The following is a 22,104-nucleotide window of genomic DNA, read 5'->3' as shown; positions in this document are numbered from 1 at the left end:
CCCCGCCGCCGCCGCCGCTCCCCCCACCGCGCCCGGCCCTGCCCGCGCCCCCCCTCGCGGCCGCCCCCCGAGGCTCGGAGAGGGGTCGGGGAGGCTGTGGGGGCCCGCGCCGGCCGCGCCGAGGCCCCGCGGGCCGCACTCACCGCACTCCCCGCGGGCCCCGGGCAGGACGCGCGGGCGGGGCCGCCGCCACCAGCGCCGCCACTACACGGAGCGGGCCCGCCGCGCCTGCGCACGGCCACACGCACCGACCGCGCATGCGCCGCCCGCCGCGCCTGCGCGGCAGAGAGGGCTTGAGAGAGGGCTCTTGTCGCCCCCCCCGCGTATGTCGCGACAGGAACGAGAGTCGGCGACAGGACGGACAAACTCGTGTTTATTGACAGCAGAGGGAGAAGTAACTTCTGTGCGGGCAGGGCTGTCCTTCAGGATTTGGTGTAAAAGTCCACAACACCTGCGAGCTCCAGAGAAAGGCGACGAGGCTGGTGAGGGGACTGGAGCACAGGTGCTGTGAGGGGCGGCTGAGGGAGCTGGGGGGGCTCAGCCTGGAGAGGAGGAGGCTCAGGGGGGACCTTCTCGCTCTCTACAACTCCCTGACAGGAGGGGGGAAACAGCAGTAGGACAATAGAGCACAGTCTGTGCCAGGGGAGGTTTAGGTTGGACGTCAGGAAGTTCTTCATAGAGAGAGTGATCAGACATTGGCATGGGCTGCCCAGGGAGTCACCATCCCTGGAGGTGTTTAAGAAGAGCCTGGATGTGGCACTCAGTGCCATGGTCCAGCTGGCAAGGTGGTGTTGGGTCAGAGGTTGGACTCGATGATCTCAGAGGTCTTTTCCAACCTCTTTGATTCTGTGATTCAGTGAGCTCGTGGGACTTCCACTCACTCAGGACAGCCTGTGTTGTCCTGTGCTTGCCCCTGTGATTAATCCTGGGTTTGGATTTGCTCCACTGTTTGTTCCTCTTCTTGCTGCTGGCTAGGTTGTTGCTCCTGCATCTGAGGAGCTATTTGTTCTTCACTCAAGGCCTATGACAACAGAAAAAGGTGGAAGGAGGGATCACAGCAGGAGGCCTCTTTGTAATTGTTTTAATTCTGCGTAGATAAACCCCACACTTGTTACTGTGAATTCATGTAAAGATTTATCCTGAAATTAATTCCTAGTTATCTCCAAACCAATAATTGCAATCAAAAATTCTGACTTGACAAAAAAAACATTATTATATACGTCAGGGTTGGCTGCTTCTGACATTGCTGAAATGCTCCAAAAATGAAACAAATGGAATTCACCTGGAAAAACTGAACAGACCTTTTCCTGCACGGTCGAAGGCTCTGCACAGGTGGAAACAACCTCAGACATTGGTAGGACCTTGTCGTAGTTCTCTGCACTGAAAGTAAATGAAGTAGCTTAAGGTAACTGAATTTTGTGCAACTATTTTAATATTCATGACGTTTTAACTCAAAGATTTTAAAATTCTGGAAGAGGAATCTGCAGTTAAGATCTGACACAGCTGGGGATTAGCAGGGAACTCCAGGCAGTTCTTTACCTGGAAATATAGCAGCTACACTGTCAGACCAGAGCAAAGAGTTGAAAGCCTGGGCTGACCCTCCTGGTGCATCCCATGGAGCAATACTGAAGCACTTCAAGCTTCTCTTCACATCAGCACAAGCAGAGGTTTGATTCTTTGACACTAACTCAAGGCTAAAAGTCATCACAGAGTTTTTGACAAGACAAAGGCCCCCGTGAAACACCTCTGTGCTTAAGAAAAAAAAATTCACCAATCAGGCCACCAAAGGGATTTACTGTTAAATCTGGGAAAAAAATATTGACAGTAGAATTAAACTTACAGAAACCTCTTTGAGGAACTCCTTTTTCTAGTAGTCATTGTCACCAACTCAAAGTGATTCATATAGATTTGGGTACGCTCAGAATCCCGGTCCTTAGCATAGGCTTGGCTAACACAAAGAGGATAACCACCTATGTTCTGCAACAAATACAAATTCAAGGTACCAAAAATAAGTAATCATGAGTGCCCTGTCTCAAAAATCATAGTTAACAGTAGTCTTGACTGAAGCCAATTCATATCCTGCCCCTTAAAGGTTAAAATAAACAGCTCCCTCTCCTTATTTTTAATGTATTGATCATGCAAAATGATACATCCAAGGTCATGCTGTCATAGCACTGAGGAAATTCATATTTCGAAGTAAAAAACCCTAAGTCCTCACAATGCAAAGCACATTTCAATTTAAACTCACCTTTCCCTCTGGACCTGCAAAGGCTCTCATGTAATGACTTTGGCATTGCTTGGGGGAGCGATAAACGTAGTTGGAGGAGTTAACGACATCGCTGACAAAGTCCCAGTTTGCTGTCAGTGCTGGAGACACAACAGCCAGGTTTGAAGGAGGTGTCCGTGACTGTTTCATGGCCTGAGGGGCAGAGGGAAATCCCATCTGTGAAATGTTCCAATTAAACGCTCTTCTTGTGTGCACAAACACGTATAATTCCTGTATGAAGCGAGGTCTATGGATGCTGTAATAAACTTGCAGGTAAAAACTTTCTGAAGTCAATAAAAACTTAAGTACAATCTTACTTTTAACAGAGCCACGTCTTCAGCAATCAGCCATGCAGGGCCATCCTGCCCAGTGTCTGCAGCTGAGCTGGTGAGAGCTGACAAAGGCTTTGCAAAATACATTTTCTGTGGTACCCCGGGCAGGGCCTTCTGAGCTTGGCTCTTCTGCCGTGTTTTCATTATTCTTGGAGTCACTTGATCAAACAGTGAAGGTGGAGGAACAACCATCCTCCTGTGGCAACGCTTCTTTCTCTCCCCTGAAGCTAATTGGCAAAAGTTTTATTATCTGCAGTAAGAAAGGAACTTTGTGCACCAAGATCATGACAGAAAACTGAGTGCTGCAAAACACCTGATTAATGATAAGCCTTTTGCAGGTCCCTTCAACTCATGGTGCCCTAGGACAGTATTTGACTTGATCAGTCATTTTTAAATAACTTCTCTCTTCACTATAAAACAAGCTTAAAAACAGATCAAATGGAGGAAGAAGGGTCTCACCGCTTTATTCCTGCTCATTTAATTCACCTGTATTCCTATTTCTAATTTGCAAGGACAATAGCAAGTTTTCACATCTCATCCCCCTGCTCACTCTACAGTCAATCATTTCATCTGAACCCCATCAGTCTTACCAGAGATAATGGTACCTGCATGTCTACATTTGTAAACACAAAGAGATTCTTGCAGAAGGGTTTTCATACTATTTCACACAAAAATGTGAATTTTGAATCCAAACTTACATGACAGCTCCAATCTCTGCCGCTTCCTGACAAACACAGGGGGAAGCTCAGACTCTGGAATTGGGGTGCTGGTGTACATCAGGCACAGGACAGAGTCAGTGTAGACATCAGCATGATTCTCAGGTACAACAGGGGGAGTCCAAAGCTTAAAAACAAACAAAAAAACCCACCCCAACATCAGCAACAGCAAAAAACTCCCCAGTCAAACAAAAAAACACCAACCCACAACCCACAGTCTGCCATGAAATAAAGTATTTTAGGTAAGGTTTCCTTCATATGAAATAAGAGCTACTGACTTACAGGCATTATTTCTATTTCTCCATCTGGCCCTTCACTGACAAATTCCTGTATGAGACACAAAGAATTTTTGATAGCTCAATACATTATCCAGCCCAGAGCCCAGCATTTACAAACATAACCTTTTTCACAACAACTACAATTTAAAAATTACAGTAGAAAAATATTTTAAGGAATGACTCAATTTTCAGCATATTTCTCAATCTCTTCTTCAGTTATTATTACCTTGATACATAACTGTGAACTTCCAACTGAAGTCAACCTGCCAACCCACAGAATTTACAGAATTAAAACTGCTCACAGAGTGACAGCTTTCATTTCAAGAGCACAATAATTGTGCAAAGACTCAAGCCCAGTGCAATACAAACCCAACAGACATAAAGACGTGGTTCACTGTGATAATAAGTAAACTTCTTAGAGAAGCAGAGGTTGGAGGTTGATGTTACCGTGTTATAAGCGTCCTGTCTGGTATAGGTTAAGAGTTCCTCTCTCACTTCCTGCTGAAATTTTTGTTCTGCCTTTTCCAGCTCCTTGGCATGCTGATATTCCCATTTTATATTTGCAATTTTCAACTCCTTTTAGGAAGAAAATTTGTACATTTTAAAACATTACTATTTTTCTCACTAAATATGCTGACAGCAGTAAATTGGCACTGATTTGAGTCTCGCCTTTCATAGGCTAACAGTCAATAGCAAAGTTAGTTAAAATGAGATTTTATTCTTGGGTAAGGCCCTCATAGCAGTAAAGAGAAAGGGAAATATGTCTCCCTTTTAATTAGGAACCAATGTGTTTTCAGACCACAGTCACTTCGAGCAAAATTTCTGTGCTCATAACAAAACAAAACAAAAAACTGACAACAGTTAGAGTTTTATATTTTATTGTTATTAGTACTCAGAAAATGAAATATAGTTGCTTACCTCGTTGGCTTTCTGGCTCTTTTGATCATCCAAAGTATGACACAATTCCAAGAAATTAAATGCATACTTTTCAATTGGCTTAAGCTGTTGAGAAAAGAAAACATTTTGACACATTGGTAGTTCTTTAGCTTTTGAATTAGAAACATGTAAATAACAACAAGCAGAAAAACAGTCCAACCAATAAATATATTTATTTTGGTTGCAAATAATGGCACCACAATTCAGGCAGAAAAGATATATAAGGACAAAAAAACATGATTAAAACATGACTAGTTCTAACTCGTCTGCTCCCATCTCAATGGTACCACTGAAAATAGGCTCCAACTATTGACTTCCATTTTCCTAACTGGAAAAAAAATGAGAATCCCACCCAAGTTGTTACAAACACACTTGACTGGTCATTAGCAAGCAGGCTGCTACTTGGGTCCTGCACAAGTAGTCAAAGGAAAAAAGAGACAATCCAAATCCGACAGAACTTCAGGAATGCTGTGAATAATCATTTAATGGTTAAGAAGAAACAGATCCTAGTCCTTGTAAGAAAAATCACAAGTATCTGCAAAGCACAGGGCTGTAAACTGGTTTTATATCACTTTAAATGTCATGAAGTGCATTTAGTCCAATATACTTTACAATCCTCAGGAGAACATTTGGGGACTTAAGTGCTTTGGTCATGAACAGATCTATCAACAAGCTCAAATTACCTCCCAGGAGCGTTTCAATATTTAAGTTTGCACAGAACTCTTCAACGTAAATAGATTGGAAATAAGATACTTCATGAAAACCACTTGATTGTTGCACAGAAAATTCCAAATATTTCTAAAGGTTTCCATAAAACAAGAGAAGTCACCATACCTGATCCACCAAGCCAGCCAGCTGTTCTAACTGAGGAGGAACCATGGTGTTTCTTGAATCATACAGCTCTGAATCTGTGTCATTCCTTAGCTCAGACAGTGTCTCTTCTGTAAATTTTCTAGAATCCTCGTTTCCACATTCAGGGCAAAGAACCTTATGGAAACATGTTTTCAAGTATTCAATAAGACAGTGTATGATGTCAAAATTTTTTTCAACATCCTAAAATTGAGTTTAGAGAAGTCAGATTACAGATATATTTGACAGCTTTTGCTGCAGGAGATGTTGGTTTTGCTTGATTAAAAGAATGTCAATAACAGAGTAAAATTTTCATTGGAACAACTTTTATTTCTAGATAGTTATCTTCCTATTTTCTATATGAGCTAAAAATTCAGGATCTCTACTGACTTTAACTGTGAACACATATCACTGGCTCCCAAACAAGTATAGAAATAAATACAGAACTACCCATTCAAAATTCTGATCTAGGAAAACACTTATTTTTTTATGTATCATTAAGTAACTGCTCACATTCTTAATGTTACAGTACCTGAGATAAAAAGTCTGTTGAACAATCCTCTCCCTGAGCGGCCAGTTCTTGAATCAAATGTTTAATACCTTTTTTCAACAGACTCTTTTCTACAGAATTACCACTTACAAGCCTGTAAAACAAAACAAAATGCTGTTGCCTAGAAAAACAGTGATCCTCTATGAAACCTAACTGTTTCATGTCTAATGCTCCACAATGACAACACTCATTTGGAGTCCATCAAGTGTTTTCATATTTGACTCTTAGTTTCTTAGAGGAAAGCTTTCTTTATACACCTGCTTTCATATTTTCAAAACACTGTGTTCTTTTAAGCTCTTGTTTTCAAAATAAGCAGTAAACAGATTGTCTTCTGTACATCTGGATTTAAAAAAAAAATACAAGAGCAGGGTATTTACTGAGGGTGTCTGCACTGCACACCCACCTGCCTGTGGTGTAAAGTGAGCAAGAGCTCCCCTGTGCTCTCAGCACAGCCTCCCAAGGAAAGAAATTATCACTTAAGAGCAGCTTTCAAATACATCTTCCAACAACACAAACATCATCATCTCATCGCTAATGGATTTGAAATCCAGTGGTAGATCAAGTAAGGCATTTCTTGTTTACCAAGAGCTGAAAACACCCCCATTTGTTTTGACTGTCCCAACACAGAAGTCCAGATGGTTTGTAAGATGAAAGTGGGAGGGAAAGACAGGAACAAAAGACACAGTAAGGAAAAGGACAGAATTTTCCTTTTCCCTCTAATCTGAAGGGAAGATGTGTGATATGATCTTTAAAGGGATCTTAAAAGACCAAATTACTTGAACTAAAAGGATGGCCTCAACCAGAAATCCTTGTTTCACCCAAAATCATCTTCCCTCTATTTTCGATTTTAAAACACCAATACTATTTCTTAGCATAAGTCACCTGTATATGTGGATATCTCTGCCTCTTGCAATTTTAGCACACCATCCCTCAGCCTTTGTGTCCACCAGCAGATCCAAATCAGTGTCATAGAAGACAACAGTGTTCACATCTATGTGACTGACACCTGTGGAAGGAGTGTGGGGAGAAAGGAGAGCACAGAAGATCCTCTTGTCTTGGTTGAAGTTTTTAATGGATTCCTAAAATGGGGAAAATAAGCAGCTTAATTAGAAAGTCACATTAATTAAGAATAAATTTCCGCACAAACTTTTTTAACAAAATGAGAAGATTGGAAAAATTGCTTTGCTATAACTTCCCCAACCTACATCAAGCATGCAAACGTTTTAAGGGATCTGACTGCCCACATTACAGATCTACACAATTCAAAATTAATTTGTCCACCATTAAAACTATTAATTTATGGTCCAGTCAGCCAGATAAAAATCTAGAGATCTATTACAGTAATCACATTATGTCCTATGACTAAGCACACCTGAATTATTATATCCTGTACGTGCTTCCTCATTTTTTTTGTCTGTTGACTAAATTGACTCCCTTCTATTGTGCTGCCTTGTGTTGCTTTAAGGCAAAGTATTCTTTAAGTTTCATATAGCATCTGACAGAAAGCATAATGATACAATTTGAAATAAAAAATGATAATAATTTAACTATATTGGTAATGTTTGCTCAAACTGTAGGCCCCAGAGGATACAGAGAATCTTACTGGGGAGGGAAATGAGCATACTTTTAGTTTATCCTCAGGCAATGCCAGGGCACTCCACAAAAAAGTAAAAGCCCCTGGAGTAAGGCTGAGGAAGTGCCAACATAAAAACAGCAGCTACACTTCAAGTACTAACAATGCAAATAGCTGCAGATAATGAAAGCAAAAGCAGTTAATCAAAATGCTATTGTGAACTAAAACATCTGCATTTCAAGCACAAATTACTCATAAACATAGGACAACTAGTGCCATACTTCTTGGAAACACCCCGGATGCCTCATCAAATAGTAATATGACTGACATATTTCATAGATAATTACATATTTGTGCTCCAGCTACATACATAATTTGCTTCAATAAGGAAGGGAATTATGCAAATGAATTTTGCAAATGTATTAGGCTTCCCTTTAGCATTTTCCCTCTCACTATGAGCATCTATTAACTATTAGCTTGAGTAAGAGATCCTCTTACCAGATGATGCCAGCTGTGAGCACCACTCTCACCAACTCGTACGTACGTGAGGAGATGGAGGGTCAAGAAAAGCTCCAGGATATCAAGCATTGGAATCCTCTGTGTCCATATGAGCACACGCTCTCCTCTTGCTTTCAGCTTCCGAAGCAAGACAGCCAGAGCTTCCATCTTGCCTGTTTATGAAACAAGAACCTGCAGGTCCCACTCAACCATTAGAGAAAGCCCAGGCAGAGCCAGGGGTGGGTTTTTAATACCTGAGTCCCACTGCACCAGTCGGGGATCTGGGAACTGCACAAAATTCTGCTGCACTGAATGGGAGTAGGGAAGGAGCTGTTCCTTGAGATTAGACTTCAAGAGCTTCATTCCATGGGTGTATGTGTAAGGAGGATGGGTCACATACAGACATGGAGGAGCGACAGCTACAGCTGGCAACACACACAGATCTCTGTAAAACAACCCCAAACTTTATGATAATAATTTTTAACTGCTTGGGCTATTAACGGCTCAAAAACAGTCATAAAGATGTTTGCATAGAAACATAAAGCACCTGGCTAAGGGCAACTGAAAGTAAATCAGTGCATGAAGTTTTATGTTAGCATCAAGTAAATGCTAAAAAACACTCAAGAGGAAATTACCACTATCCATAAGGTTATCAAGATAAGCTTACTACACCTCCTGCTTTTTTGCCAGTATTAACACAACAAATACAAGATAAGTCAAAGTAGAATTGCTACATAACTAATGACAATTGCCATGGAACTATTTAAGATCTTAAAATGATCTAAAATTACACATCTGGGATACAAATAGATTCAGCATAAAGGAATTTAGCCTGCAAAAAAGATAAAACAGGGCAGCTCATTTTATCACTTTTGGCATTTTACAGTACTTCACATAACAGCCTGTGTTGGAGGGTAGCATACACCCATCAAATCCATGCACAGACTGCAGATGGATTTGTCTCAATTACCTCATTATAACATCCTTCAGGGTGATCTGTTGCTGCTTCACTGTCAGAATGAGTTCCTGCAGTGGATCCTCTGCAGTACTGGGACATGGAAGGCAATTTGCAAAGCCAGCCCAGAGCCACTTGTTAATCCTGGCAGAGCAATGCTGAGAGATTTTTCTTTCACTGATCCAAGAGCAAGTTTCCAACAGGTCTCTGCCATACAGGGGGGTTCTGGAACAACGACGCTCATTCCAAGAATATATTTTGTCCAGGTGTTCCTTTAGATGTCTTTTTTCTTCTAGGATACTCTTTAAATTCAAAATTCTTTTCTGAATCTATTTCTACCAGATAAAGCTTATGCAAGAAAAAAAAAAAGAAATTTATGCAAAACGAAGTAGAAAATAGGGATAATTCAGATAATACCAAAGTTGTGTGAATGACTCTGAAAGGAGAAGAGAGCAGGAGAAAAGCTGATAATTAGTATTTGTGATACAAGGACAGATGTTAGGTTTGGTATTGTAATGCAAACTAAATCTGCTTTCCTACTCTATGCCTACTGGCAAAAATGTAACAGGACTTTCAAGCAACTGTTGGAGAGTCCACGAGTACAGATGGATCAGACTGGGAAATTACAATATTCTAAATGCTTTAATATTAAAGCTTTGATTATTTCACACACATGAATCTTGTAAACTATATATTGTTCCTGATCAAGTACATACTTATGATATAAAGAGTTAGCACACTACCTGAGTTGGACACAAAAGTGTAGATGCTGATTTAGGTTTAGTACTCAGGTCATCCACTGTCTCATTAATAAATTCATTTGTTTTTCCAGGAAAGCAGCAAGACAAGAAGAAAATTAATTTCACAGACACATGATATTACAACATGAAGATAATTATAGCTTCTGGAATTTTGATTTCTAAAGGGTTAAAAAGTTAAAAAAAAAAAAGATTTAAAAAAAAGATAAATATGTGAATTGAATTATGTAGCACCTTACCTTGATGCTTCAGAGACTGTCTATCAATAAGTTGACAGAATTGACTGTAGGACACAGTAAACATTTTCCCTCTAAACTGTAATGTTACAGGCTTCTCTGCCTCAGCAATTCTCTCTTGTGCTCCAGCTGTGGAAGCCATGAGTAAAGTTTTGCTGGCTGTGAAGAGAAGACAAAAAAGGTACAAGGGTAAAAAGAAGAATTTCCTCACTGTACAGTGCAGGATTTCAATGCTTATCCCACCCATACAGTGTGGGACACTGGATTGCTATTGAAGGGCAGCTTGACTCCAGACAAAACTCTTACTTTGCACTTAACTGCAAACAGACTGGATGTCCCTCTAATACTGCCCATTTTGGGGTGAAAACTAACCACAGAATAAGAGATCATCTGCTGCACAATTCATTTTTAGCAATGAAAGACAACGAACACAACTGCCAGCAAAATTTCCAGTGTTTGCACAATAGTATCGTTCTGTTTATGAAGGACAAATAGATTATAAGGGATTTTATTTTGCTTTTGTGAGCAAAGTCCTGTTAGAAACCTGCTAATGGAACTTGATTCACAAACACATGGAGTACAACCTCATTTCTTTCCCATATTCAAGCAATATTAAAAAAAAAAAAGAGAGCAAACCAGAAAGCAATGGTTTATTTTACGTACAACACACCTTTCCTACGCTGATTGTTTGAAAACAGGGCAAGGGGTTGTTGTCTTTGTGTTTTCTCATGATGATCTGCCAGAACTGCTGCTGTGTCCACTGTCTGCTGCACCTGAGACCTTGAGAATTCTTCAGTCCTACTTTCAGGTTTCTGTCCATACTGCACTGGTGTAAATAACCTAAAAAATTAACAGATGATCTTTCTACACATTCAACAAAACATACACAAGGAAGCTGTTAATCCATTCATCCCAGTACAAAAATCAAGCTCAAAGGCAAATACTTATTTTGAGTCAGTAATCTGAGCTTGAAGAGGCACCCAGATGCAGAGCATATGGCAGGAGGGATTCTGCTTCCCTCAACATGCAGAAGAAACACAATATACTGTAAAATGCAAATGCTCTGAGGCTCCAGTCATCACTGAAAGATTATGTGGAAGGGGCATGACAGAGCTCCCATATCCCTTAATCATCTTTGGAGGCTGGAGACAGCAAGAGAACTCCCCAAAAGGGTCAAACTCTTAATGGAGCAAAGCCTTAACTATGGGTATGAGTTTAAAAACACTGCAGTTGTAAAAGCTGACTTCACAATAACTGTTTAGTGTATCCTGCTTCCAGGAAAGCAAAGATGTCTAAATAGGAAAAGAACAAGTTCTTTTTCTGCTTCACATATATATTTCAGCTATTCCTTCCAATTCTTTAATTTCATTAACTGTCAATGCTCCCTTCTGGCAGAATGGCCTAATAAAACTAGTGCAGGACATCCTCATTGTCACCTATCACAGCCACATGTCACACAAGCTGTCTTGGGCTTCACTAACCCTACTCTGCTTTTATCAGGTTAATTTATTGTAAAATTTAAGGCTACATTGCTCTACAGCAAAATTACATTTGCTCCAAGGCTCAAAAATGAACCCTCCCAACTGCTCTTCAGAGAGAAGACTCAACAGCAATAAACAAATAAGCTCAAAATTTAACAGAATATCTTTTCCTCCCCCAGCAAAAAAAGAAAAAAATTCTTTAAGTGCCTTGCAAGTACACCTTAGATTTAAAATTAACTAGGAGAAGATTTAATTATTCTGTTTAGGAAACTCTACTGCAGAAGTCACTTCCACTGTTTGATCAAAATCACAAGAGACTTCAACTCTATTGAGTGTGTCAGAAAAGATCAAGACTGAGCCTTCACAAATGAAAAGAACTATTAAGTGGTAAATATCACTCTGCTTTCCCTCAGAAGGCTGGCACACAGTGTTCAGCAGTGATCAGTAAACAAAAGATACCAAGAGAAACAAATAATTCTGATTTAATCCCCTCAGCCCTCATAAATATTACCCATTTCCACCTGTTACTTAAAATAAATCAATCAACAAACAAATAAATAAATCACCAGAACACCACATACCTGTTTGGTTTGAGCTTCACTGGCTCAAGTCTGGGTGTTGAAGGGGAGCAGTAGATCTCTTCAATAAGCTTTCTAGTTACCTTCAGTTTTGGCAGTATTTGTGCCTCGTAGCAAGTAATTTGGTTTTCCATCCCAATCACATCGAAGAGAGACCGGTCTGCATGCTTAAGTTATTAAAAAAAAACACAAAAAAACCCACAAAGTGAAGAAATATTTTACTACCATTCAGTTGCAGTTAAAAAAAATAATGGTAATAATTCCCCATTATCTGAGAATGAGCAAAAAGCTCACAGCTGATGGCAGAGCTGAAGTGAAACCTGGAAGAGCCAAGTGTCATGTGACTGTTCTGGGAGCAGCTGCCGTTACTTTAAAAGGTTTCAACAACCTACAGCATGAAAATGGAGCATTATGCTCATGTTACCAGGAGTCAAAACCAGTCAAACCTCAAATTACAATCCTTTGCAGAACTGGTGTTCCTGACCCACCCATTCCCACCCTGACACATTAACCCCATTTCCTTCACAAGCCTTTGATGCTCACCCTGTCCCCCCACCGTAAATGATTTTTCCAACGGGCTTAAAGAAGAAACTATTTGAATTTCCCAGGACACACAATGCTACTTTTTTAGCTTTGTCCAGTCTCTCTTAAGCCTCTAATATTGCTGAAATCACTAGCAAAAAAAAAAAGATGAAGTCCCTTGCAATGTAACTTTAACAAACAGACAACAGTTAAAGCAAAACTGGAATCTGATACAGCTTCTTATCTCCTGGGCTGTTCACAGCTTAACTATGCCCTTACTGCTGCTCAGGTCATGATGAGCAGTTCAGGTTAATTGGGAAATTTCAGGAAAACCAGAAAATGTTACAAAATAGTCTCACTTTCTTTGACAGGGATAGCAAATTCCCAGCATACCTACTAAGTTCAGTACTAGCACAAAATCAATGGTTATTATTTATAATAAATCTTAGCAGTTGCTCCTAATAATAAATGAATGAGCAATTCAGATTTTGCAATTTAATTGGAAAATTAAGAAATTTTCTGTCCTGTGCCACTGGCTCTCTCAGTCAAATCAAGTCAAGCACAGGAGAATTCCTTTCCTCCTCACCTTCCAAAAGTCCCATCCCACTGCATCCAGCACTGGAGAGGCAGTTGTGAACTGCAGCCTGTCCAACACGCAGGAGGAGCGTGGACAGCGGGGACTGAGCAGATCAGGGTGATCACACACCCTCAGCAGCTGCCTCAGAACCTGCAGGATGCTGCCAAAGTGCCCACTTCTAAGACATTCTTGAGCTCTGTTATTTAAAGTGAAAATGTATTTTAAGTGACCTTTTAAAACAGTGCTTTTTAGGAGCTCGGGTCTCTCTTCACACTCAAATTGTTGTTCTGAATTAATCTGAGAACACCAAGTTATCACATTTTGAAAAGTACGAGTTTATAAAGATGCAGCCTTCCATTCCTCCAGTTTCTCTCACATTCACACAAACTCAATAATTTACACAAGATATTCTGTCTTTAAAGTTACATTATCATAAAAGGGATTTTCTCAAATAGGCACTCTATTTCCAATGGAAATGACACTGGATAATATATGAAACACATATTGTCAATATTAAGGCCTTTTATAAACACCTGAATAAATATCACTTTAAATTATTGAATTCACCGGAAAATACAAACTAGATGTATCAGAAAATCAATGTAACATATAATCTAGAATATTCAGTTCTTAGATAACTTTAGAACTAAATTTAAACAAAAACTGTGACACAAGATCAATTGCTATAAATATTTTGCCCATAATCTGCAAACACTCTTTGCTTATTTATGCTTCTTTTCACTTTGCAAAACATCTATATAAAAATAAACAGAGGATGAAGAAGTGGCTGAATGCAGTTACCACTTGGTGTGGATCAGCCTGCACAGCACCACGTTTATGCCAATGTGCTTTAATCTTTACTTTTGCCCATGACTCACTCAGAATTAACACACGAGCAAACAAGCTCTCTTATTGTCACTGGAAGAGTTCCTCACTTTAATGATGACTGAACAATTAAGAACTACTCAAGAGCTGTACCTTGGCTGAGACAGGACGTCTTTATACATCACCTTCTGCCGGTTAGAGAGAGCACAGGTGAGCACGTGCTCATATTTCCTGGGCAGCTGCTTCTCCACATGAATTTGGGACCTCTGCAAAATAAATGACTGCACCACCTAAAAGAATACAGAACAATCATTTCCTAATTGCATTTTCTCAGAGAAGGAAGTTCTAGGAGTAAGATGCTGTGCTCAGCAGAGACATACTCTGTGCAGTCTCACTGCAACTCTCTGGTGATGCTCTTTGTTCTCCTCCACAGATGCTGCCTTCACAGAATCCACATAGGATTGGGAAGTCTCTGGAATCAGGAAACAGGCAATGGCCCACAGATCTTTTAATGAAGTAGGCAGAGGTTTATTCATCAAGAGTAAGCGATGGTGACTGCGAACAACGAAGGTAACAATTAGGGTAAGATCTATTTCATAACTTAAATTACATCACAGAAAGAAAATTTTAAAAACCTGCAGTTATAAGCACTGAAGTTATTTCAGAACTGACAGACAAAAACCAAAAGAAAAGTGTGAATGAATGCTTCAGACCTCTGGAGATGGAATATTGCATCCCAGTGCTTCTCTGTCAGATCATTCCCATTCTGCCTCTCATCTAAAACCAGGTACCTCCACTGTACTTTCATGAATGCTTCATAGTCTTTCAGGAATTGCTTGCAGGAAGCAATACAGACATTGAAGTTGCTGGGGTCAGACCATTCCTGCAACACAAAAACCACAGAAATCCTAAAGGCTTTTTGATGGTTTTTAGAGATTATTGTTTCCTCTTCTGGGATTAAAATAGATTATCTTGCACTTTATCCCAGGGCAGTTCTTCAAAGGTTTCAAAATCCCAAAAGGCAAGAGAATGCTCAGTTTAACTCTCTGTTTGTGATGTCTGAAACATTATTAAAAGTGTATTTAATAGGACTTCTGTTTCCTTAAAGAAGAATAAACTTTTCCTACAAAACACAGTAGACCTGAAGTTTTTAACCACAAGTTTTTAACTCAGGCTGATATTCTCTTTCTGTGTGATGTTTATGCTACCCAGTACCTGTGTAAATGAAATGATGTTCCACAATACCTGCCCAGTTTTAAAAAGTTCTCCTGGGTTTCCAACATACAGAAGAATTTTGAAAGCAGGACACCAGCGTTTCAGTCCAACCTCCCACTTCAGCACATTAATGCTTTGTGAGACAACAAGAATAGGACCCCAGTTACCTACAGAGATAAAAGATAAAGCAGGATTGGAATGACTGTTTACCATTTCAGAAATTACAAGAAAAGGCAATAATGTATATAGACAACATACACATGCACTAGCAATTATAGGAATTGGGTATACTTTTAAAAAAAAATATTCCAGGTACACTTCTTTAAATTACATATATTAAAAGCAATTTTTTTTTCATCTTACTGAAAACATTCATTAATGAACTGTTAAAAATATAGAACTATAAAATATTTATAATATTTCATACCTTCATTACATGCGAGATGTGCAAAAAAAGCAACGACTTGCACTGTTTTTCCAAGCCCAGCTTCATCAGCCAGAATGCCATTGAGATTCATCTTGTACAGCTTTGCCAACCACTCCAGCCCAGTTTTCTGATAATCTCTAAGAGTTCCATGTAGCAAGGATGGGGTATCCCATTTTACAGCTGTCATGTTTTGAGCACTGCCTTTGGGTAACAATGCTCCTGCAGCAGCAGCAGTGCCTGCTAAATCTGCCATGGATTTCTCCACAGTAGATGTGAGAAGATCTGGAAGCACCACCTCCTTCTGAAGGCTCTCATTCTTATTTGAAGAGTCTCTTTTTTCTGCACAAAATAATAAAATCACAGTGCTGCCATATCTGAGAGGAATAATTCATTAATAGATTTAATGCCATTTACAGCTAATCCAGGGTCTGAAGAACATAGGAATTCTTCAGTACAATAATACTGTTTAAGTGTCTCAGACTTCATAAAGAAGGGCAAGCTGAGGTGGGACACAGGTGGACACACAACAGTTTCATGGTCTCATTAATGGTCTGCAAGGGACATAAAACTAAACTCTGACACCAACAAGAGTTCAGCAACAAAAAGCCTTCACAGTGTGTTAAAAAGCTTTAATAACCCACAGGAAGTTAGTGAGCTGGAGAAAGGAGATATTTATGACTCAAATCTAAGAACAAAATACCAGCTCCTAAACATCTTTCTGGGTAACCTTATTCTACTACCAGTATGCAAGAGAAAAAAAAAGGTCATGCAAAAAAACCAACCAACCAACCAGAAAACCTCCCATGTTCTTATTACCTTTTTTTGAGACATTCTGCAAGTTTAATGCTTTCTTCCTCCTCTCTTCTAACTCTACTTGCAGCTTTAAATCTACCACCTCAAATGGAGGGAGAGCAGGGTAGAGGGAAAGAAGGAGAAGGAAATGACAAACATGAACACATTTACCTTCAAATACACCTGTGGATTAATTAACAATCCTTCAACAGCAAGACAGGCATCAGACACTGCTACAATGCAGAGCCCTCAAATCAAAAAACAGCGTTTGGAACTGCCCATGAGTCATCCCTGTAACACGCAGGAGGTACCCAAGAATAACTCACATCAAAACTTAAATGTCCACTGTGAGCCAACTGCACGGGCTGTGATCAGTGAAGCTCTCTCCTTCCTGACATATAAGGCCTGAAATTATTCATGCAACCATAACATGCAGCTGTCTTTACCAACAGATAATATTCACTCCGGGGCTGAGCAAAGAAAGCTCAGTTGTAAGATTATTGCTGTTATGGTCCAATAGGTTTTTATTCAGTACAACTTTAGATTTTTTTATTTTCTTTTTTTACATTTACCTGTTTAATGGTGGACCAGAAGTGTTCAATTGCTCTGGCAGCAAAAGCAGCAACAGCCCTCAGTTGCTTCTCTTCTCTTTTCTTGCATCTTTCCTTATGAAGTATCACATCCTCGTGGTGACGAGCTACACTTAAAATCAGCTGAATAAAGCCATGAAATTATTTTATGTTTTTACTCTGTTCTATCTAAAAAGCAGATTTCTAGAGAAAGAAAATAATTACAATCCCTTTAAGAGTACTGTTTAAAGTTTACAAACGCAGTGGAGAGGCAACCCAAACCTCACACATCCTCCCTGATCACATCCTAACCATGAAAATGCTGCCTATTCTCCTCCCTCTTTTCTGGTTGAAAATATCAAATCCACATTACCCTCCTGGCACTTATTATCTTCCATCTTCTTTCTTGAACAAAATCAGTTGCCATCCACTGCATTTCTTCCAAAAGATAATCATGGTGTGATTTGTGCCGTGGGGCCTCATGGAGTTTGGGCAGACGCTTCAGAGACCATAAACCTTCTTTCCTCAGTGCTGTTATTCGCTGCAGAATTTCATTTTCCTGCGAGTAAACATAATTAAACTCATGTTTCCTACTGCACAACATGAAAACAAGACAGAGACACTGTGAGAAATGGTACACGGATAACCAACAGAAATCATTATCCAATCCTTGGAAACATTCTACAGTGTTTGAAGTTGCACTTTGTTAAAAGAGAATGAATAATGCATTTTGTGCAGATTTATGTAAAGTCTCTGAAGGACTTTATAGGGCAGCAGTATGATGAAAAATCAGTAGAGAAGCTTGGGATGCAGTGGTACTCAGTCTTGAGAACTTTTATGTTTTTCCTCCTAAAATATAGTACCTCTAGATCTCATCAGAAGTGCAGGGCTGATTCAGTGAGAAATTTCACAGAATTTAAATACTCTGCCAGATGGCACATGGACAGAACTCTCTGAGAAGTTCATATAAAAAGACATTTAGTTTCTGGCATTTTTATTAACACATGTAAGCATCCTGCAACTGCTGGCAAGCAAGCACAAGCAGCACTAATTTTCTTTGTGATTCCCCCCCCCTTATTCTAAACAGGCTGCATAAAAAGTTAAAATAATGGATTCTGTTTAATTAAACCTCCTTCTAGGATTTCATTACAAGAACAAATGCTCTCTTCCCTGGAGAACGTGCCTGATTCCTTCTCATTCCTTCTCTTTCTTTAGAAAAAATCATTTGTGTCTGCAGCACTAATTAAAACCAAATGAGAGACACAGGTATCTACAGAGCATTCTGAATTTAAATGAACACAAAGTTTTACTGTAAAGAAAGATTTATACCCAGCTGTGCTATACCATGGTTATATGAAGAAAATTGTCAGGCTTGGCAAAGTCATCTGCATAAACTACTGAAATTATTTGCTCCTTTCTCCCCAGGTTGGAGTAATAAATTCTGCCATCCACAAAGTCTGCACACAAAACACAAAGGTCAACACTGCCAGGGCACAGGGAGGGGTAAGCACACTGTTCCCTCTTGCTGCACCCATAATTCACTTACCTGCAGCCTTCCACACACTGCTGGCACTTATTTTGAGGAATGCAATGAATTTGATCCAAAGAAAATGAAAATCCAGCACAACAATACTTAAACTGAGAGTTGGGCAGACATCGCAAATGATATAAATGAACAGATATGTTCTTCACAGAAGTAAAAGTTCAAGGGAAAGTAGAGGTAAAGTGCCAAAAATTAATCTTAGACTTCGAATGAGACAGATTTACCATTCTGATTCTGAGGATACTCTCTTCCCAGTTTCAGACTATTTAATGCTGCAGAGCAGATGACAACAGCAATTCTAATGCACAAAAAACAGCCATTCAAAGCCACATACAACATGATATGCAAATCTGACACCTGTTGTGGTGAGGGAACTGGAGCTGGGACCACAACCACATGCTTCTTACCCCAGCCTTTTGGTTGTACCTGCTGAGGAAAAGCTGGGTTCCTGCTGTGTGGAGCAGGGAAGGAATGATGCAAACTTGGCAAAGTTTGGTCCATTTTGCTGTTGGTCTCCCTCCTGGCTAATCTGTTGAGCCACTTGAGGAACAGGAGGCATTCCACCTGCAGAGAGACTTACAAAAATTGGAATTTCAGTAAATAAAATAGTGAAATAACAAAAAAGTACCGAAGAAAGTGGCAACACAGCCTGTTACATGGCTGATTAAATCAACTTCCCACCATACCCCAATGCAACTGCCTGCCTGAAAGCTCTGAGGGTGTGAATCAATCAGAATGCCAGTCCAGGATGTACTTACTTGCTCTTCAACCTGACAACACCGAGATCTTTGTTAACAACATCCTACAGAAGGCTGGCAACTACACAACCAATCATTATCAGGGTATCAAATGACCAAAAGGGAAAAATTTCATGCAAAAACATTAATTAAGGAAAGCAACAAATTAGGCTCAGAGGGTGCAAATTTAAACCCAATGCATGGAAAATGAGATGTGCAGCGCTCACTAAGATTTCCAAGATTTTCTCCAGAGGGTTTTTAAAAAGTGTAATAATTGGTATTAGATATAATGTTACAATTACAGAAAAGCTCATTAAAGCAATTATCTTTAATTACAAAGCTTAAAACTTACACTTAATTGTAAATCGTTAATATATGTACTAGATGTACCAGCATTATTTTAAAGAGTGTGACTTCTTTTTTAAACTTTTATCAGAACTAATTAGGAATCTCTGTGAAGTGCTATTTTTGAAATGAAATAAAGTTAACCTAATAAAGTATCTCATTATCAGTAAAGCAGTGCATTGGACCAACACTCCCAAAGCTCCATCCACACTTATGTCTGATTTAACTTCTACATTATTTTGCTATGAAATGGTTTTTATGATCACAGAATTGCTTCCTGCCCAACTATAAAGGGAGTTGATCTCAATGGTCACTGACCTTTTAACTCACATTAATCACTTGAATTCTATTGTCCCAGCAGATTTATCCAACTGCTTTACTTCTGGCAGTCAGACACGGAGGGTTCCTGCAGCACATCTTGGGTATGTCTGTACTTTGAAGACAACTCAGGAGGGTCAACAGGTGCTTTAGTTTCTGTCCAGCCCTCCAACCCCGCAGTCAGCGCAGAGACAGAGAGAGGCCGGTGCTGTCACACACAGGGGAGACGACAGAACCTGCAACAACAGGCTGGAGTCACTCGTGCCTTTTACTGACCTCCGGTTTCACAGAGCAGCGAGGCGGGATGGTTCACCCTGTAAGGACATGACGGACCGTACAGCACTCACAAGAACCCAGCGGGGTGTAAATGCTGCCTCGGGAACGCGGTACCGCCCGCGCCGGCTGAGTTCTAGTGCAGAGCCGAGGGATCTGACCTGACAAGGTATCTGACCGTGCAAGGGCCGCGCATCACCAGCCCTGCCCTGCAGGGCGTCCCCTGCGCCTTTCCCGGCAGGAACATCCCGATGGACCCGCACGGCTGTGGGTGCCCCGGGGAGGACAGAGGGAGTTTGTTCATCGCCCTTCATCTCCCAGGAGAGAGGGAACGGGCTCTGAGGCGGAGCTGGGCAGCACCGGGGAGCCCACCTCGGGGCTGCCCGCCTCCCCTGCGGCCCCCCGGCCCCTCCGCGCACCACCAGCCGTGTCCCGCACCGCCCCGCACTCGGGCCGCCACCGCGGACCCCGCCGGGTGTCCCACGGCCCCGCCCCGCACACCCTGACCGACCCCGCAGACCCTGTACCACCTCCGCACACCCTGTACCACCCCTGCACCTCCTGACCGACCCCGCACACCCTGACGAATCCCGCACACCCTGTACCACCCCCGCACACCCTGACGAATCCCGCAGACCCTGTACCATCCCCGCGCACCCTGACTGACCCCGCACACCCTGTGCCATCCCCGCACCCCCTGTGCCATCCCCGCACCGTCCCCGCACCCCCGGTCCCGCCGGGTTGCCCCGCCCCGCCGGGCGCTCGGCGATACCATTCCCCTCTCCCGGGGGGGGGGGGGGAAGCCTCCTTCTATTTTTATTTTTATTTTTGTTATTTGTTTTCTCCCCAGGCCAGCAACAGAAGTCCCCATTTACTTCAACTGAGATCCATGTCACAGTTTTGGGGCCTTCGCTGTATGCAAATAAAGGTAATTTTTTTTTTCCGATTGAAAGGCAGAGAAAGATGGAGCTGTGGATAGAAGATAACGCAGAGCAGATCAACAGTATAGACTAGCAAAGGATATAAAGAAAAATCCGGGAAGAGCTCCTCTCCAGAGCACTTTTACACACTTGCTCTCATCAAGCAAGGCTTTCATGATGACATAAAAAGCTCTAAGTAAAAACCCAGATAAAATAAACAAGGAAATCCTTTTTTAAAGGAGAGCTGTGCTCTGGGAAATAAAAAAAAAAAAACCAAAAAAAAAAAACCAAAAAACAAGAAACAAAACAAAAAAAAGAAATTGCAAACCAAAATAATTATTCCAGTAGAAGCCATAAAATTAAAGGCTTTGGTCAGAAACCACTAAATGAAGGAACAAAGAGTTGACTGCTCATTTTCAGTAAGTGACACAGACTCAGCCAGGGAAGTGTATCAAGCACTTGTAACAATATTCCAATGCTTGAAGAGTCTTGTTCCAACCCTTCAGTGATATTCCACGGGCTGGGAGGGCAGGAGAGCTGCTGCTGCTGTTGTTGTTACTTCCACCACCTCCACGGAGAGTTGGAAACAAGAACCAGGAGTTAAACCGCTGCTAGTGAAAGGAGCATGAACCCCAGAGTATGTAGATCCCCAAAACACAGGAAATTAAACATGGATTCCCAAAGGATGGCAGCGCTCAGACTTGTGCTTCCCATATCACTGCAGATGTTCCTCTGTTCTGGGCAGCTTGATGGGGACGAAGAGTTCACACACACCAAGTGACCACAGGCTCGATTAAAGCCCAGAGGAATTCAGCACCATTTCTTTCACACCTGCCAAGTTGATTCAACTCTGAATCTAAGAGACAGCTCTAAAGGATTTCTGGGTTTAGGGGAAACTAAACCAGCAGCACCACCTTTAGTGATCAGCACAGGAAATACTAATTCATGGCTGCAGCCTTTGAACTGCAGTGCTAACAATGGACACCTTCCCCTCACATCTCAGTACAGGTGTGTAAATACAGGCAGTAAAGGCCC

General features: G+C 41.0%; 2 protein-coding genes and 1 non-coding gene across 5 annotated transcripts in view; all 3 read right to left on the bottom strand.

The window, feature by feature from the left end:
- LOC113970651 (E1A-binding protein p400-like) overlaps positions 1–227 on the bottom strand; it is a 48,685-nt gene extending 48,458 nt beyond the window's left edge. For all 3 annotated transcript variants that reach the window (XM_027689793.1, XM_027689794.1, XM_027689796.1), the window contains exon 1: positions 144–227. The gene's annotated coding sequence lies outside the window, so the exon portion shown is untranslated. The remainder of the gene's footprint in view (positions 1–143) is intronic.
- On the bottom strand, positions 205–20,473 carry LOC113970604 (E1A-binding protein p400-like). The gene is made up of 32 exons (XM_027689718.1): positions 19,877–20,473; positions 18,884–19,051; positions 17,307–17,526; positions 16,937–17,077; positions 16,389–16,467; positions 15,573–15,911; positions 15,176–15,312; positions 14,644–14,813; positions 14,311–14,485; positions 14,084–14,220; positions 13,115–13,301; positions 12,010–12,173; positions 10,618–10,787; positions 9,951–10,106; positions 9,697–9,770; positions 8,969–9,255; positions 8,253–8,443; positions 7,999–8,171; positions 6,810–7,006; positions 5,910–6,021; positions 5,363–5,515; positions 4,511–4,594; positions 4,040–4,168; positions 3,597–3,641; positions 3,297–3,441; positions 2,584–2,825; positions 2,249–2,419; positions 1,841–1,977; positions 1,302–1,380; positions 938–1,021; positions 837–888; positions 205–275 (listed from the first exon to the last, which is right to left on the bottom strand). Exons 2-32 carry the CDS (start codon positions 19,033–19,035, stop codon positions 205–207), a joined length of 4,653 nt encoding a protein of 1,550 aa, XP_027545519.1. The 5' UTR covers positions 19,036–19,051; positions 19,877–20,473.
- Positions 7,485–7,624, bottom strand: LOC113970653. The gene has a single exon (XR_003535248.1). It is a non-coding gene; the product is annotated as a small nucleolar RNA SNORA49 (small nucleolar RNA).
- Positions 20,474–22,104: the final 1,631 nt, after the last annotated feature.

This window comes from Neopelma chrysocephalum, unplaced genomic scaffold (genome assembly GCF_003984885.1).
Source record: "Neopelma chrysocephalum unplaced genomic scaffold, ASM398488v2 Primary Assembly neopelma1_77, whole genome shotgun sequence".
Lineage (NCBI taxonomy): Eukaryota > Metazoa > Chordata > Aves > Passeriformes > Pipridae > Neopelma > Neopelma chrysocephalum.
Note: the sequence above shows the minus strand (reverse complement) of the source record. Positions and strands in the feature narration are given on the sequence as shown.

Excerpts from the sequence above, each read along its gene's own strand:
- LOC113970604 (XM_027689718.1), bottom strand. The coding sequence starts at position 19,035 with ATGCCTCCTGTTCCTCAAGTGGCTCAACAGATTAGCCAGGAGGGAGAC. Across the intron at positions 13,302-14,083 it reads GACGTCCTGTCTCAGCCAAG|AGCTCAAGAATGTCTTAGAA; the intron begins GTACAGCTCTTG and ends TTTAAATAACAG. Across the intron at positions 7,007-7,998 it reads CTCACAGCTGGCATCATCTG|GAATCCATTAAAAACTTCAA; the intron begins GTAAGAGGATCT and ends TCCCCATTTTAG.